The sequence below is a fragment of the Tupaia chinensis genome, unplaced genomic scaffold (genome assembly GCF_000334495.1).
Source record: "Tupaia chinensis unplaced genomic scaffold, TupChi_1.0 Scaffold145814_1, whole genome shotgun sequence".
In the NCBI taxonomy this organism is placed as follows: Eukaryota; Metazoa; Chordata; class Mammalia; order Scandentia; family Tupaiidae; genus Tupaia; species Tupaia belangeri.
In genome coordinates, this window is record NW_006205672.1 from 1,026,310 (window position 1) to 1,039,167 (window position 12,858).

General features: G+C 56.3%; 1 protein-coding gene across 1 annotated transcript; it reads left to right on the top strand.

Moving 5' to 3' along the window:
* The first annotated feature begins 1,322 nt into the window (after positions 1 to 1,322).
* Positions 1,323 to 10,731, top strand: SELENBP1 (selenium binding protein 1). Its single transcript, XM_006168414.3, has 12 exons — positions 1,323 to 1,421; positions 4,690 to 4,746; positions 4,904 to 5,016; positions 5,220 to 5,405; positions 6,207 to 6,327; positions 8,137 to 8,319; positions 8,649 to 8,827; positions 9,338 to 9,416; positions 9,500 to 9,621; positions 9,860 to 9,952; positions 10,067 to 10,185; positions 10,329 to 10,731. Exons 1-12 carry the CDS (start codon positions 1,418 to 1,420, stop codon positions 10,489 to 10,491), a joined length of 1,419 nt encoding a protein of 472 aa, XP_006168476.1. The 5' UTR covers positions 1,323 to 1,417; the 3' UTR covers positions 10,492 to 10,731.
* The last annotated feature ends 2,127 nt before the right edge of the window (positions 10,732 to 12,858 follow it).

The following is a 12,858-nucleotide window of genomic DNA, read 5'->3' on the forward strand; positions in this document are numbered from 1 at the left end:
AGTCTCTGGTCCTGAGCAGCCGCAGCTCCCCTAATGGACACACGACCCCTCACCAGTGGGAGCTGGGAGGACAGACACCAGCTGCTTCCCTTCCCTCTGCTCTGGTCTGGAAACCCTGTGGCTCTCTCCTCTGGCAACCTCAAGCCCAAACTTAACCCTTTTCCCTAGCCCATAAAAACTTCTCCTTAGAACTCGCATCCAAGGAGACTACACAGCCTCAGCAAGTTTCTACAAGAGGAGGCAGGGGTGCAGGCGGTGGCCCACCTTCAAGTGTGAGGGGACCCTTCGCTTCACAGTGGAGACCAATTTGAGTAGATTTCCCTGCCCTCTCTCTTGTCCAGCCCCTCAAACACTGGCTTCTCGGGGTGAGGGCAGCCTCGCAGGGGGTGAAGGACATCAGACCTCAGCTCTGCTTCCAGTTCTTAGGAGTGAGTTAGCATTTGCCAGAAAGCCCTTAGTATGCCCCAGATGTTACAGGTGCAGGTTCACAGCCCTGGGCAGTCCCTCTGGGCAGATTTGGAAAAAAAAAAAAAGCTTTATGACTCGCTGCGTGTCAGTGAGTGGCACTACGTGGGGTGCCCCTGGGCCCTGCCACCCAGCCTGTGGCTTTGAGACGCCTGGCTGGGAGATGAGGGGGAGACACTCCACTTTCACCCCTGGGGCTCTGCCAACTTTCCGTCCACATCAAAGCTCATGAGAATGAGTGGACCTGGGTGCGGTGGAACCTGGACACCCTCCTGGGAATGGGCTCCGCCAGGGCGGCTACAACAGAGAGGCCCGGAGACCCGGCGAGGGGCCGCGGGCATGCAGGGCTATGCCTTTCGGAGCACAGCTGTCTGGATTAAGAGGACTGTCTTTGGGGAGCGCAGACCCTGGCTGTGGAGGTGAGAACAGACTGGTCAGCCGCCCCAGGTGCCTCCAAGTGGCTAGAGACAGGCCCGAGTGCACGGATGCCAGCTGCCGGCGGGGGAACTTGCACGCACGCACACGCACCCAGCCACTGGGCACATAGGCACAGGCACACGCATTCACACAGCCACGCACGTGCATACACGAGCACAGAGGGTCACACATGAGCACACCCACCACCCAGATACACTCGTGCAGGTGTGTGCAGAAAGGCGCATGTGTGAAAGCACACGCGCGGCCAGCACACAGGTGTTCAGGAGCATGCACACAGAGGGACAAACAAACACACTCCCAACTCTGACTCCGGCCTCCCAGCCACTTGAGAGCGCCTCGGCCAGCTGCCCTGCCCGGCCATTCGCTGGGCGGTCTACAGCCCGGCCCGCCCCTTGGCCCGCCCCACCCGCAATTGGTTGTATAAATCTCCTCCCCTCGCCTCTTCCCTGCTCAGCCCTCCCTCGCCTCTGCCCACTCCTGGCAAAGCAGCGGGACCCAAGTGTACTGCGACAGCATGGGTAAGGAGGGGGCTTTGATACCTGCGCTGCGCCTGCCCCTAGTTCTGAGGGTCCTCCCTATAAGGAAACCTAGTGGGGACGCCAGTCAGGGGCGAGAGCGCTGGACTCTGCTACCTGGACTCTGCTACTCTGGCCCTGCGGGACACATGACCCCGCTTAGCCGGAGTTCCTGAGGGCGTGCTGGGAAGGTGATCCCGGGCCCCACCTAGCTCTGCACAGCAGAGCCAGAGTTCCCCCTGCAGCTGAGAGCAGGTGTGTGGGGAGTTCTTCAGGGGCGCCTCTGCTGTCCTTCGCGCTCACCACAGAGACAGGCAATCCCGACTTCAGCCCTGGGGGGGAGGGGGGGTACCCAGGTCACTCTGGCTACTGCACCACTGATCTCTTCAGGGGGGAAATTAAGTTCCCTTCTCACTGGGGTCCTGTTTTAGCGCCCCACCCTCCCAGTCCCACAGTCCTCCCTGTCCTTGGTCTGTGGCTCCTGGGTCAGGCTAAGGAAGCATCCAGATCTGGTTGGGAAGGCTGAGGTTCCTGCCCCTTGTAGGGGGCTCTTCCCGGGTGGCAGAATGCCCAGCAGCCAGCCTGGCGTTGAAAAGCCAACGAGCTTTCCCTGGGTTAGTCTCAGACCCAAGGACGCTCAGAGACTTTGCCTGAGAGGCTTAAGACCAGGGGGCACAATCCCCAGAAAGGCAAATGATGCTCCCTGGGGCCTGAGTCACCCCCTGGGCCCCACCCTAAGAAATGCCGGTGGGGGGCTGGGCTGACATGGGCAGCCACTATGGAATGGGCAACCCCTGCTTGGCACCTTGACTTTTCACTCAGTCTCTCTTTGACTCTGTAGTTTTTGTATCTCTGACTCAATACCTTGGGGTGCCTTTTACATTTTTTATTTTATTTTATTTATTGTGATTATTATTTAATTTGACCAGAGAGAGAAAGAGGGCAAGAGAGAGGTAGAGGGAAAGTGAGAAGCTTCCAGGTCCAGGACTTGAACCATGGTTGGCCCTGTGGGAGTCCAGTCCTTTAACCGTCAAGCCACCTGCCAGCCCATACGTTGGGGTTTTTGAGTTTCCTTCCCTATGTGCCCGGCAACCACCTTCCCACCCCCCTGGCATCCCGTGCCAAGCCCTGACGCAGATGGGCTGTGAAGTGGAACAAAGTCTCCCTAATTCTTTGGACTAGCCCTCACGCACTGCCCCTCCCACCTGAGCCCTCTGCTTGGGCACCGAGCAGCACCTGGCGTTCTTTCCTCCTCTGGCACAGCCCGACCGTATTTATACATTCTTCACTTCTGTGAAAGTGTGTTTGCAGCCTGCCTGTGGCATGGTGTTAAAGTGGCTGGGTCCCACATGGCTGATGTCATGGTTTGAGTCCTGGACCTGGCAGCTTGAAAAACATGTAAGGTATGTGTGTGTGTGTGCACGTGTGTGTGTGTGCACGTGTGTGTGTGTGTGCGTGCGTGGGTGTGCGCGTGTGTGTTCAGCATCCCAACAGAAGGAAGAAATGGAGAGAGGATTGCAGTGTGATCATCTCCCATGAGGGGGGTGGTGTGTGCTTTCTCTCCCCCTTCACCTCTGGTGAGCGCATGCACTCTAGCAAATTAAAAGAAAAAGAGAGAGAAAAAGTGCTTTTGAATACATTGTCTTATTTGCTGGTGTTTTATACACATACGCACGAGCATATTTGTGCAATATATGTATATATGACAGGGTCCCACATGGCTGATGTCATGGTTTGAGTCCTGGACCTGGCAGCTTGAAAAACATGTAAGGTATGTGTGTGTGTGTGCACGTGTGTGTGTGTGCACGTGTGTGTGTGTGCGTGCGTGGGTGTGCGCGTGTGTGTTCAGCATCCCAACAGAAGGAAGAAATGGAGAGAGGATTGCAGTGTGATCATCTCCCATGAGGGGGGTGGTGTGTGCTTTCTCTCCCCCTTCACCTCTGGTGAGCGCATGCACTCTAGCAAATTAAAAGAAAAAGAGAGAGAAAAAGTGCTTTTGAATACATTGTCTTATTTGCTGGTGTTTTATACACATACGCACGAGCATATTTGTGCAATATATGTATATATGACAGAACTTCTGAATATGCTGTTTTATTTTACTTTCAGATCTACCTAGAGAAATAGGATATTGTTATTATCATCCCCTTTTAACAAATGAAAGGGAGAAAAATGGAGAGAGCACGTGCCAAACCTGGAACTTGAAACCAAGTTTCTAGACTCGAAAATGCTGCTGCCTCTTGCCTTCCCAAGGCTGCCAGGAACTGGGGTCCCAGGTTCCACTCTCAGCCACTCCTGGCTCTCTGTCAGGGCAGCGGCCAGGGCAGGAGGCAGTGCCAGTCCCGTGCACTCCGCCCCAGGATTTCCTTCAGCCTGCGCTGTCGGTCACCCTTCAGCCCTTGCGTCAGCCTGGCTCCCACCCAGGCTGATGCTGGGTGCCAGCCCTCCTCCTCAGTGGCCGACTTTGGCCCCAGAGTGGCCTCTTTCTCCAGACTCCTCAGACTGGGAGGGCAGCTCCCTACAGCTCCGAACTTTTCAAACTTGGGCCCAACATCTTACTTGACAGATATAAGAAGCGGGGCCCACCCATGGGTAGACATGGGCTTGAGGACATCCAGCTGGAACTAGCCTCTCAGCCTTGAGCGCCAGCCTCTCGCCCCTCGTCTGGGGGGCCAAACCCTCAGTTATATAATCCAGGCCCTGGCCAGCCTGGGACAGCACCCTGAGGAGGGAAGAGCAGGGAGTGCCTTGGGTACAGAGCAGACACACTTGGGGACAGGTGGAGCTGACCCACCGGCTCACCACTCGGGAGTGTGTGGGGATGCTCCTTAGAACGCAAGCTGCCCACTGCACTGCACTTCCCTTTGCTTCTCAGTAGAGTCCTGTAGTATTCTCACCACCTCCTTTTGACAGATGATGTGGAAGTTGAGGCCGAGAGGTTAAGCCCTTTGCCCAGGCTCCCCACGCTAGGCAGTGGTAGGCTGAGGTTGGGCCCCAAGCCGACGTCATAACCACTACCCCACACAGCCTTTGCAGCTCTCACCTTCTCCCACCCTCCCTAGGCCTGTGGAGTGCCTATCCACCTTCGAGACAGGTCTACCCAGCTCTTCCTCCTCTTCACACTCACCAGGGCTCACTGGGAAGGGCCGGGAGGAGCCCTGGGGCTGGGGAGGGACCTGGCCTGGCCGGCCACTGTGGACCAGAGGACAGAGGGAGAGTCTTCACTCTCCAGGGCCCAAGCTCCAGCCAACATGCCCCCTTGTTTCCACAGCTACAAAATGTGGGCAGTGTGGACCTGGCTACGCTACCCCTCTGGAGGCCATGAAAGGTAACTGCCCCGTGTCAGACCCAGTGCCCTCCACTGACCCCACAGCTGGTGGGGCTGCGGGCCCCCAGACCTGGCCTCCACCCTCAGGCACACCAAAGGCTGCCTCTGCCACCCCTCGCCGGGATGCTTTCCACACTGCCTGCTTTCTGCCCTCCAGGGCCCAGGGAGGAGATCGTCTACCTGCCCTGTATTTACCGGAACACTGGCACTGAGGCCCCGGATTATCTGGCCACCGTGGATGTGGACCCCAAGTCTCCCCAGTATTGCCAGGTGCGGTGGAATTTGGGCACCAGCGCCCTCCCCAGCTCCATCCTCCCGGCCCTCCCGGGTAGAGTGGTGCAGGCTATTTACTGTCCCAGGCCCCAGAGGGAAGGGGGGTGTTGCTCTCCAGCCCCGAGGAGCGGAAATGAGTGGGGCCGAAGTACACGGGGCGGGTTCTAGGCTAGCGCCACCCCTGGCCCCTCTTGTCCTAGGTCATCCACCGGCTGCCCATGCCCAACCTGAAGGACGAGCTGCATCACTCCGGGTGGAACACCTGCAGCAGCTGCTTCGGCGACAGCAGCAAGTCGCGCACCAAGCTGGTGCTGCCCAGTCTCATCTCCTCCCGCATCTACATCGTGGACGTGGGCTCCGAGCCCCGGGCCCCGAAGCTGCACAAGGCACGTTCTCTGCCCTCGCTGGCTCCTGGACACCCTAGGGCACGGGCCGGCGGAAGCTGCCCCTAAAGCAGCAGCCTCCAGCTCTCCCAGCATCAGACTTGGCAGCTGGCAGCTCCGATTTCTGAGGAGAGTGACCTGGGTGCACTGAGGGGTCACCCTCCAGCACCCAGGGGCCAGGGCACTGGAGAAGAGGGAGGCTGTACTTTAAAAAAAAATATTCATTCATTTATTTTAATTTGACCAGAGAGAGACACAGAGAGAGAGGGAAAGTGAGAACAAAGCCACCAGGTCTGGGGCTTGAACTGTAGTCAGCCATGTGGGAGTGTCCAGCACCTTAACCACCATGCCACCGCTGTTCTGCTATACTTCGAGGTGGAGAGGGAGCCATTTTCTCACCCAGATGTGAGCTCAGGGCTTCCCTTAGGCAGGAGCCTCCGGGCCTTCCTCTCGCCATCTGTTCAGTGCCCTCTTGGTGCCAGGCACTCGCTGTGCTGGCTGCCGGCTGTGGTGGCAAAGTTGACACTGGCATCGGCCCAGCCCTAGCCTAGGAGGAGCCGTGATGTCACGGGGCTCAGGACAGAGGAGTCGGGGCCTTCTGGGGAGTCACTGGCAGTGTCCCGGCTTTCCTCTGTGGCTCTCCAGATGTTGCCAGGCCTAATCTCAGCCGTCTTCCCGCAGCAGGGGTCATGTCCGTCCTCTGAAGGAAAAGAGGGCTGGGTCAGCAGGTAGAAGTGGGGGACAACGGACTAGGGAGCACTCACGGCCCCGTGAGATGCTGAGGCCATCCCCCACCCCCTCCAGGTCGTGGAGCCCAAGGACGTCCATGCCAAGTGTGACCTGGGCTACCTCCACACCAGCCACTGTCTGGCCAATGGGGAGGTGATGATCAGCGCCCTGGGGGACCCCAAGGGCAACAGCAAAGGTACCTGGCAGCACCGTGTGAGCCCGAGAGCCTCCCAGCCACGAGGCGAATGCAGACAGCACCTGTCTGTGGGGAGAGCAGGCCCAGGGGGCGGGGGGAGGTGACATCCCAGGGAGGTGTCATTCAATATTTAAAATATAAGAATGTGGGACCAGCAGTTGGCATAATGGCTCTGTCGCTGGACTCCCATGTAGTCGACCTCAGTTTGCGTCCCGGACCCGGCGGCTTAAACTCACACCGGGCGCGTGTGCGTGTGTGCCCAAGATCCCGAGAGGAGAATGGAGGAGAAGGGATTGCGGCGTGGCCATCCCCCTTGGGGGGGTGATTTCTCACTTTCTGTCTCTTTGTCTCTCTCTGTCTTTCTGGCAAGCGCACACACCCTATAGCAAAAACCTCTCCAAAAACAAAAACAAAACAAATAACAAACAAAAAAAACCTCATGCTGGGTACCTGTGTGTGAGTGACCAAAATCCCAAGAGGCAAAGGGGCTGTGGCATGGCCGTTCCCCTGGGGAGTGATTTCTCACCTCTGTCTCTGTCTCTCCGGCAAGTGCACATTCCCTATAGCAAAAATCTGTCTCTATTAAAAAAAAAAAATAGGTAACTTCAGGAGTTCCGCGGATTTCTACAAAGACGAGCCTTGAGTGATGACTGCAGTAAAAGTTAGTCTAAACAGTCTGCTGTGGGAAGCGTTAGCACAGGCCAACGTACCTTTCATAGCAGCCTTGGCGACTTCAGGAGCAAGTCTCGCGATCCTGGGACTCCTGAATCTTCAGATTTGCGGCCTCTTTCTGGAATGACCAGAGTGGACACGTAACATGTCTCCAGGGTGTCAGACACAACCTGGGAAGTAGGAGCTATTATGATGCTCGGAGTGGGAATGAGAAAGCCGGGGCTCAGCCTGGCGCAGTAACTTACCTGAGGTCATACAGCAAATAAGTCGCGGAGCTGGAACCCAGCATGCCGGCCCCAGAACTGTGTCCTAATCCCCACGCTGTGCTGCCTCTCAAGGCCTCATCTACTTCCTCAGAGCCCTCCAGCCAGGACTGGGAGAGGGACATCAGTAAGGTCCTCCAGCCCGGGGTGCTGTAGTGGCCGCCATGTTGCTGCTCTGCGGGACACAGGGGAGTGAGCCGTTCCTAGACTTAAGACACTTGCAAGCAGACATCTGCTTGTGTCTGCAAAGATATTTCGAGGTGCCATAACCTACTCAGCAGAGGAGCGACATACTGGGCGCTCACGTTGGCTTACAAAGAAACATAATTTGTCTGTTCTATTAAAAAAAATTGTAGGGGGGCTGGCAAGTGGCATGGTGGTTAAAGGTAATGGACTCCCACATAGCCGACTGCGGTTCGAGTCCTGGACCTGGCAGCTTGCTTTCTCACTTTCCCTTTCTCTCTCTCACTCTGTCCCTCTCTGGTCAAATTAAAATAAATGAATAAAAATAAATTAATTAATTTTTAAAAATTGTAGGGAGTAGCCCAAAGCTTGGGTCCTCAGAGGGGTCCCACCCTGAAAGCGGGAGACTGGGCAAGAGAAACAGGGGGCTGAGTCTCAGAGATCTCTTGGCTCAAAGGGAGAAAGTGTCCGTGTGGTGTGGGAGCTGGAAGGGTTGATGGGAGGTAGGGCACCAGAGGAACAGCCCCGCCTCCCACCAGGCTGCCTGTGGGCCCTTCAGGACTCTGGATTCAAGGATCTGGCAAACCCAGCAGGAGAGGAGGGGCAGGCAGTGGGCTCAGAGCCCAGGGGCTGGGGGAGAGCTGGGGGAGCATACGCCCACACCTGCTGCTCTGCTTCCTTCTCTGCTCAGGGGGTTTTGTGCTGCTGGATGGGGAGACGTTTGAGGTGAAGGGGTCCTGGGAGCGGCCTGGCAGTGCTGCCCCGATGGGCTATGACTTCTGGTACCAACCTCGACACAATGTCATGATCAGCACCGAATGGGCAGCTCCCAATGTCATACGAGATGGCTTCAACCCTGCTGATGTGGAGGCAGGTAAGAACTCCCCACCGCTGACAGGGGCCCTGGACCCATGGCCCCTGCTTTCTGCTCCCGAAACCCCGCTCTCTCTGTAGCTTACGTCCCTCGTGTGGTCCTCAGACCTTTGGACGATGGTCTAAGGTGTGCCGAGTACTGACGCGCTCAAAGTGTCCCTCTGGTCCCTCCAATCCATTTCTGACCTCTGCCCTGGCCAGTGCCTCTCCTTTCCCCACGTCCTCCTGACTGGTCCTGAGCCCATCCGCCCTGGCCAGTGCCTCCGCCTTTGCCCACGTCCTCCTGACTGGTCCTGAGCCCATCCTCCATCCCCCCACCCCACCCCTCAGGGCTCTACGGGAGCCACTTACACGTGTGGGACTGGCAGCGCCATGAGATCATACAGACCCTGCCTCTGAAGGACGGGCTCATTCCCCTGGAGATCCGCTTCCTGCACAACCCGGCCGCCGCGCAGGGCTTCGTGGGCTGCGCCCTCGGCTCCAACATCCAGCGCTTCTACAAGAACGAGGTAGCCTGGGGACCAGCAGTTAGCGTAATGGCTATGTCTCTGGACTCCCATGTAGTTGACCGCGGTTCGAGTCCTGGACCCAGTGGCTTAAAACTCATGCTGGGAGAACAGAGGAGAAGGGATTGCAGCGTGGCTATCCCCCCTGGGGGTACGAGGTAGCCTGTGCCCTCGGTCCAGTAGTCTTGCTGTGCCCACTCAGGCTTCCCCAGGAACAAGCACCGAGGCCATGGATGCTGCCCCTGTCCTCCCAGGGCTGGGCTAATTCCACCGGAACCCTAAGTGGCCCCGTTCATTCATTCACAGACTATGATGTGACCTTGCAAGTTTGGAGCTAGCTGGGTGTTGGTAACTCGGTGAAAGGGGCACAACCATGCCTTAAGGGGCTTGCGTGGAGTTAGGCAAGAAGGGCTTGTATCCACCCCCCACCCCAGGTCCTGGGGAGACCCAGCTCTGACTGCCAACCCCAACTCGGGTAAGCTCACCTCTCTGCCTCTTCACCGCCCAATGTAGGGAGGTACTTGGTCAGTGGAGAAGGTGATCCAGGTGCCCCCCAAGAAAGTGAAGGGCTGGATGCTTCCCGAAATGCCAGGTGAGAGTGCAGGGGAGGGTGGGAATCAGAAGGCTGGTCCCGGCCAGGGAACGAGAGTCCTTAAAGCCTCTGAACATGCCCAGGCCTGATCACCGACATCCTGCTGTCCCTGGATGACCGCTTCCTCTACTTCAGCAACTGGCTGCACGGTGACCTGAGGCAGTATGACATCTCTGACCCACAGAGGCCCCGCCTCACCGGGCAGGTGGGGCTCTGCAGGAGCTGGGATGGAAAGGGAGGAAGGAGAGTCTGGGATGGGGGGGCCATGAGTAGCGGGGACTGTAAGGGAATGCAGGAAAGGAAAGGGGGGAAGGTGCAAACCTGGGACCCTGGGAGCCATGGCTGGACAAGGGGTCCATATCTGAAGAGTGAGGGGTCCCAACAGAGGCAGACTGCTGTTCCTCCTTGTCCTCCCTCACCCCCTGCCCCGTTGCCCCGTCCAGCTCTTCATCGGGGGCAGCATTGCTAAGGGGGGCCCTGTGCAAGTGCTGGAGGACCAGGAGCTGCAAGGCCAGCCGGAGCCCCTGGTGGTCAAGGTGAGACTCAGGCCCCTGAGGTCCCCTGAGCGTGCTCTTGGGGTTCGGGTGGTGCTGTGACCCCCTCCTAGGAGCTGTGTATTACACTGTGGTCTGACCCCTGGCTTTCCCAAGGGGAAACGGGTGGCTGGAGGCCCTCAGATGATCCAGCTTAGCCTGGACGGGAAGCGCCTCTACGTCACCACATCGCTGTACAGTGCCTGGGACAAGCAGTTCTACCCCGAACTCATCAGGTGAGAAGCGACCGTCTGGGTTCCTCTCCCAGGGAGGTCGCTCAGAGCCTGCTTGCCCCTCAGAAACCACCCCCGGCACTCGAAACCCCGGGGAGGGGCGGTCGCCTCTCACCCTCCCTGACACCCTTCCACTTTCACACCAGGGAAGGCTCAGTGATGCTGCAGATTGATGTAGACACAGTAAAGGGAGGGCTGAGGTTGAACCCCAACTTCCTGGTGGACTTTGGGAAGGAGCCCCTCGGCCCAGCCCTGGCCCACGAGCTCCGCTATCCTGGGGGCGACTGCAGCTCTGACATCTGGATCTGAAGCCCGCTCCTCGCAGCCCCCACTCCACATTCTGGGCCCTCGCTTCTCCGGGGACCTGGCTTCACTCTGCCCTCCCTTGGCCCCTGACCCCTGGCAGCTTGTCCCACCAAAGCTAAACTGAGCCTGGAGCTAAGAACAGACTGAGTGGCACCTCCACTTACCGACCACTGTCACCTGCCGCTTTCTGTGCCATTTTCACATGAGCGCTCGATGCACTGGGAAATAAAATGGTGAACCCGAGCCTCACATCATGTTGTCTGGGGGGCCTGGGGCCTGCGACTCCTTCTCCGCCTGACCCTTGGTCTCCTGCACAGAGAAGGGCTGAAGAGAACGCCAAGGGGGTTAGAGTGCCTAGGTCACACAAGTGGTCACGCCATGATGCCAACAGTGCCACAATCGCACATTGTGGCCAGGTAGTCGGAAGATTGTGACGGTGATTGTTGCAGGAGACCTGGGGAGAGAATGTCAGTCGGTGCACGTAAGCTTTTCAATGAACCCGAAATCTCACCCACCAACCCAGGAAATGCAGTGCTCCCCCACATAAGACCTCCTGGAGTCCTCTGGATTACGGTGGACACTGTCATCTATTTCCACTGCTGGGATGTTACGGGGACAACACCCTGTTGTTGAGAGGCTACGTGTGTCACCCCTTACCTGGAAGACAGCACATTCCATGCAGGAGGGCTGGGAACAGCAATGTGAACCAACCCACCAGCCCGGGCGAGGGCACCCTTGTCCTCTCACCTGAAGGGTGTTGTAGAACTTTGCCCAAACCAGAGATGTCTCCTTTTCCTGTGCTAGATCTTCCGTTTCGTTTGTTTTTGTAAAAGAATTATTTATTTATTTAATTTTATTTATTCATTCATTTACTTTAATTTGACCAGAGAGAGAGGGAAAGTGAGAAAGCAAGCCTCCAGGTCTGGGACTTTAATCGTGGTTAGCCATGTGGCAGTCCAGTCCCTTAACCACCATGCCACCTGCTGGTCCTGATCTTCAGGTTTTTTTTTTTAATAATTTATTTCATTTTATTTTATTATTATTATTATCATTTTTAAAAATTTGACCAGAGAGAGAGGGAAAGTGAGAAAGCAAGCCTCCAGGTCTGGGACTTTAATCGTGGTTAGCCATGTGGCAGTCCAGTCCCTTAACCACCATGCCACCTGCTATTCCCGATCTTCGATTTTTTCTTTTTTCTTTTCTTTTTTTTTTTTTTTTTTGAGAGGTTTTTGCTATAGAGCACGTGCACTCGCCAGACAGACAGAGAGAGACGAGAGACAGAAAGCAAGAAACCACCCCCCGGGGGGATGGCCACGCCGCAATCCTTTCTCCTCCACGCTCCTCTCGGGATCTTGGGCATGCATGCACACACACCTGGCATGAGTTTAAGTCGCCAGGTCCGGGACTTGAACCACGGTCAACTATGTAGGATTCCAGCGACATAGCCATTATGCTAACTGCTGGTCCCATCGATCTTCGATTTTTTACAAAAAGTTTACTTCTTTCTTTTATAAAAGAAAGTGAGTGACAGTCACCTCCTACAAAATCTTGAGGTTGCAATCCACTCCCAGCCTCAGCCAGCCCAGGTCATGGGAGTGCACCCATTTACACAGCGAGGCCCTGGGATGCAAACCCAGGCTCCTCCCGGGTGAATTCAGCATTCCACAGCTGCATTACCACACTGTGACCACGGTGCCCCTGACTAGTCCCAGTCTACTTCATCAGAAAAATCTGATGGGGGCCAGGACCAGCAGATGGCGTAATGGCTATGTCGCTGGACTCCTATGTAGTCGACCGCAGTTCGAGTCCTGGACCCAGTGGCTTAAACTCATGCCAGGAGCATGTGCTTGCGTGCTGAAGATCCCAAGAAGAGAATGGAGGTGAAGGGATTGCAACGTGGCCATCCCCCCTTGGGGGGTGTGATTTCTCACTTTCTGTTTCTCTGTCTCTCTCTGTCTTTCTGGCAAGTGCCCATGCCCTATAGCAAAATCTCTCCAGAAAAAGAAAAAAATATATCTGGTGGGGGGCCAGCCAGTGACATGGTGGTTAAGGCGGCTGGATCTCACGTGATGGAGTGTGTGGCTCAAGTTCTAGATACAGCAACTTGAAAAAGATGCTGGGTGTGGGCGTGTATGCCCCAAATCCCAAGAGAATAGAGAAGGTATTGCTGCGTGGCCATCCCCCCAGGGGGGTGCTTTCTCCCTTTTCCTCTCTGTCTCTTTCAATCCCTAGCAAGTGCACATATCCCACAAAAATTGAAATAAAAAAAAAAATCCAATGGAAGTTTCAGGATCCTCAAAAATAGCAGCCAAACGGTAATGTTTTTGGTAGTTTGTTTGTTTGTTTTTGGAGAAGTTTTTTTGCTATAGG

Coding starts and splice junctions, on each gene's coding strand:
- SELENBP1 (XM_006168414.3), top strand. Junction 8,828..9,337: donor AGCGCTTCTACAAGAACGAG/GTAGCCTGGGGA, acceptor CGCCCAATGTAG/GGAGGTACTTGGTCAGTGGA. Junction 10,186..10,328: donor TTCTACCCCGAACTCATCAG/GTGAGAAGCGAC, acceptor CTTTCACACCAG/GGAAGGCTCAGTGATGCTGC.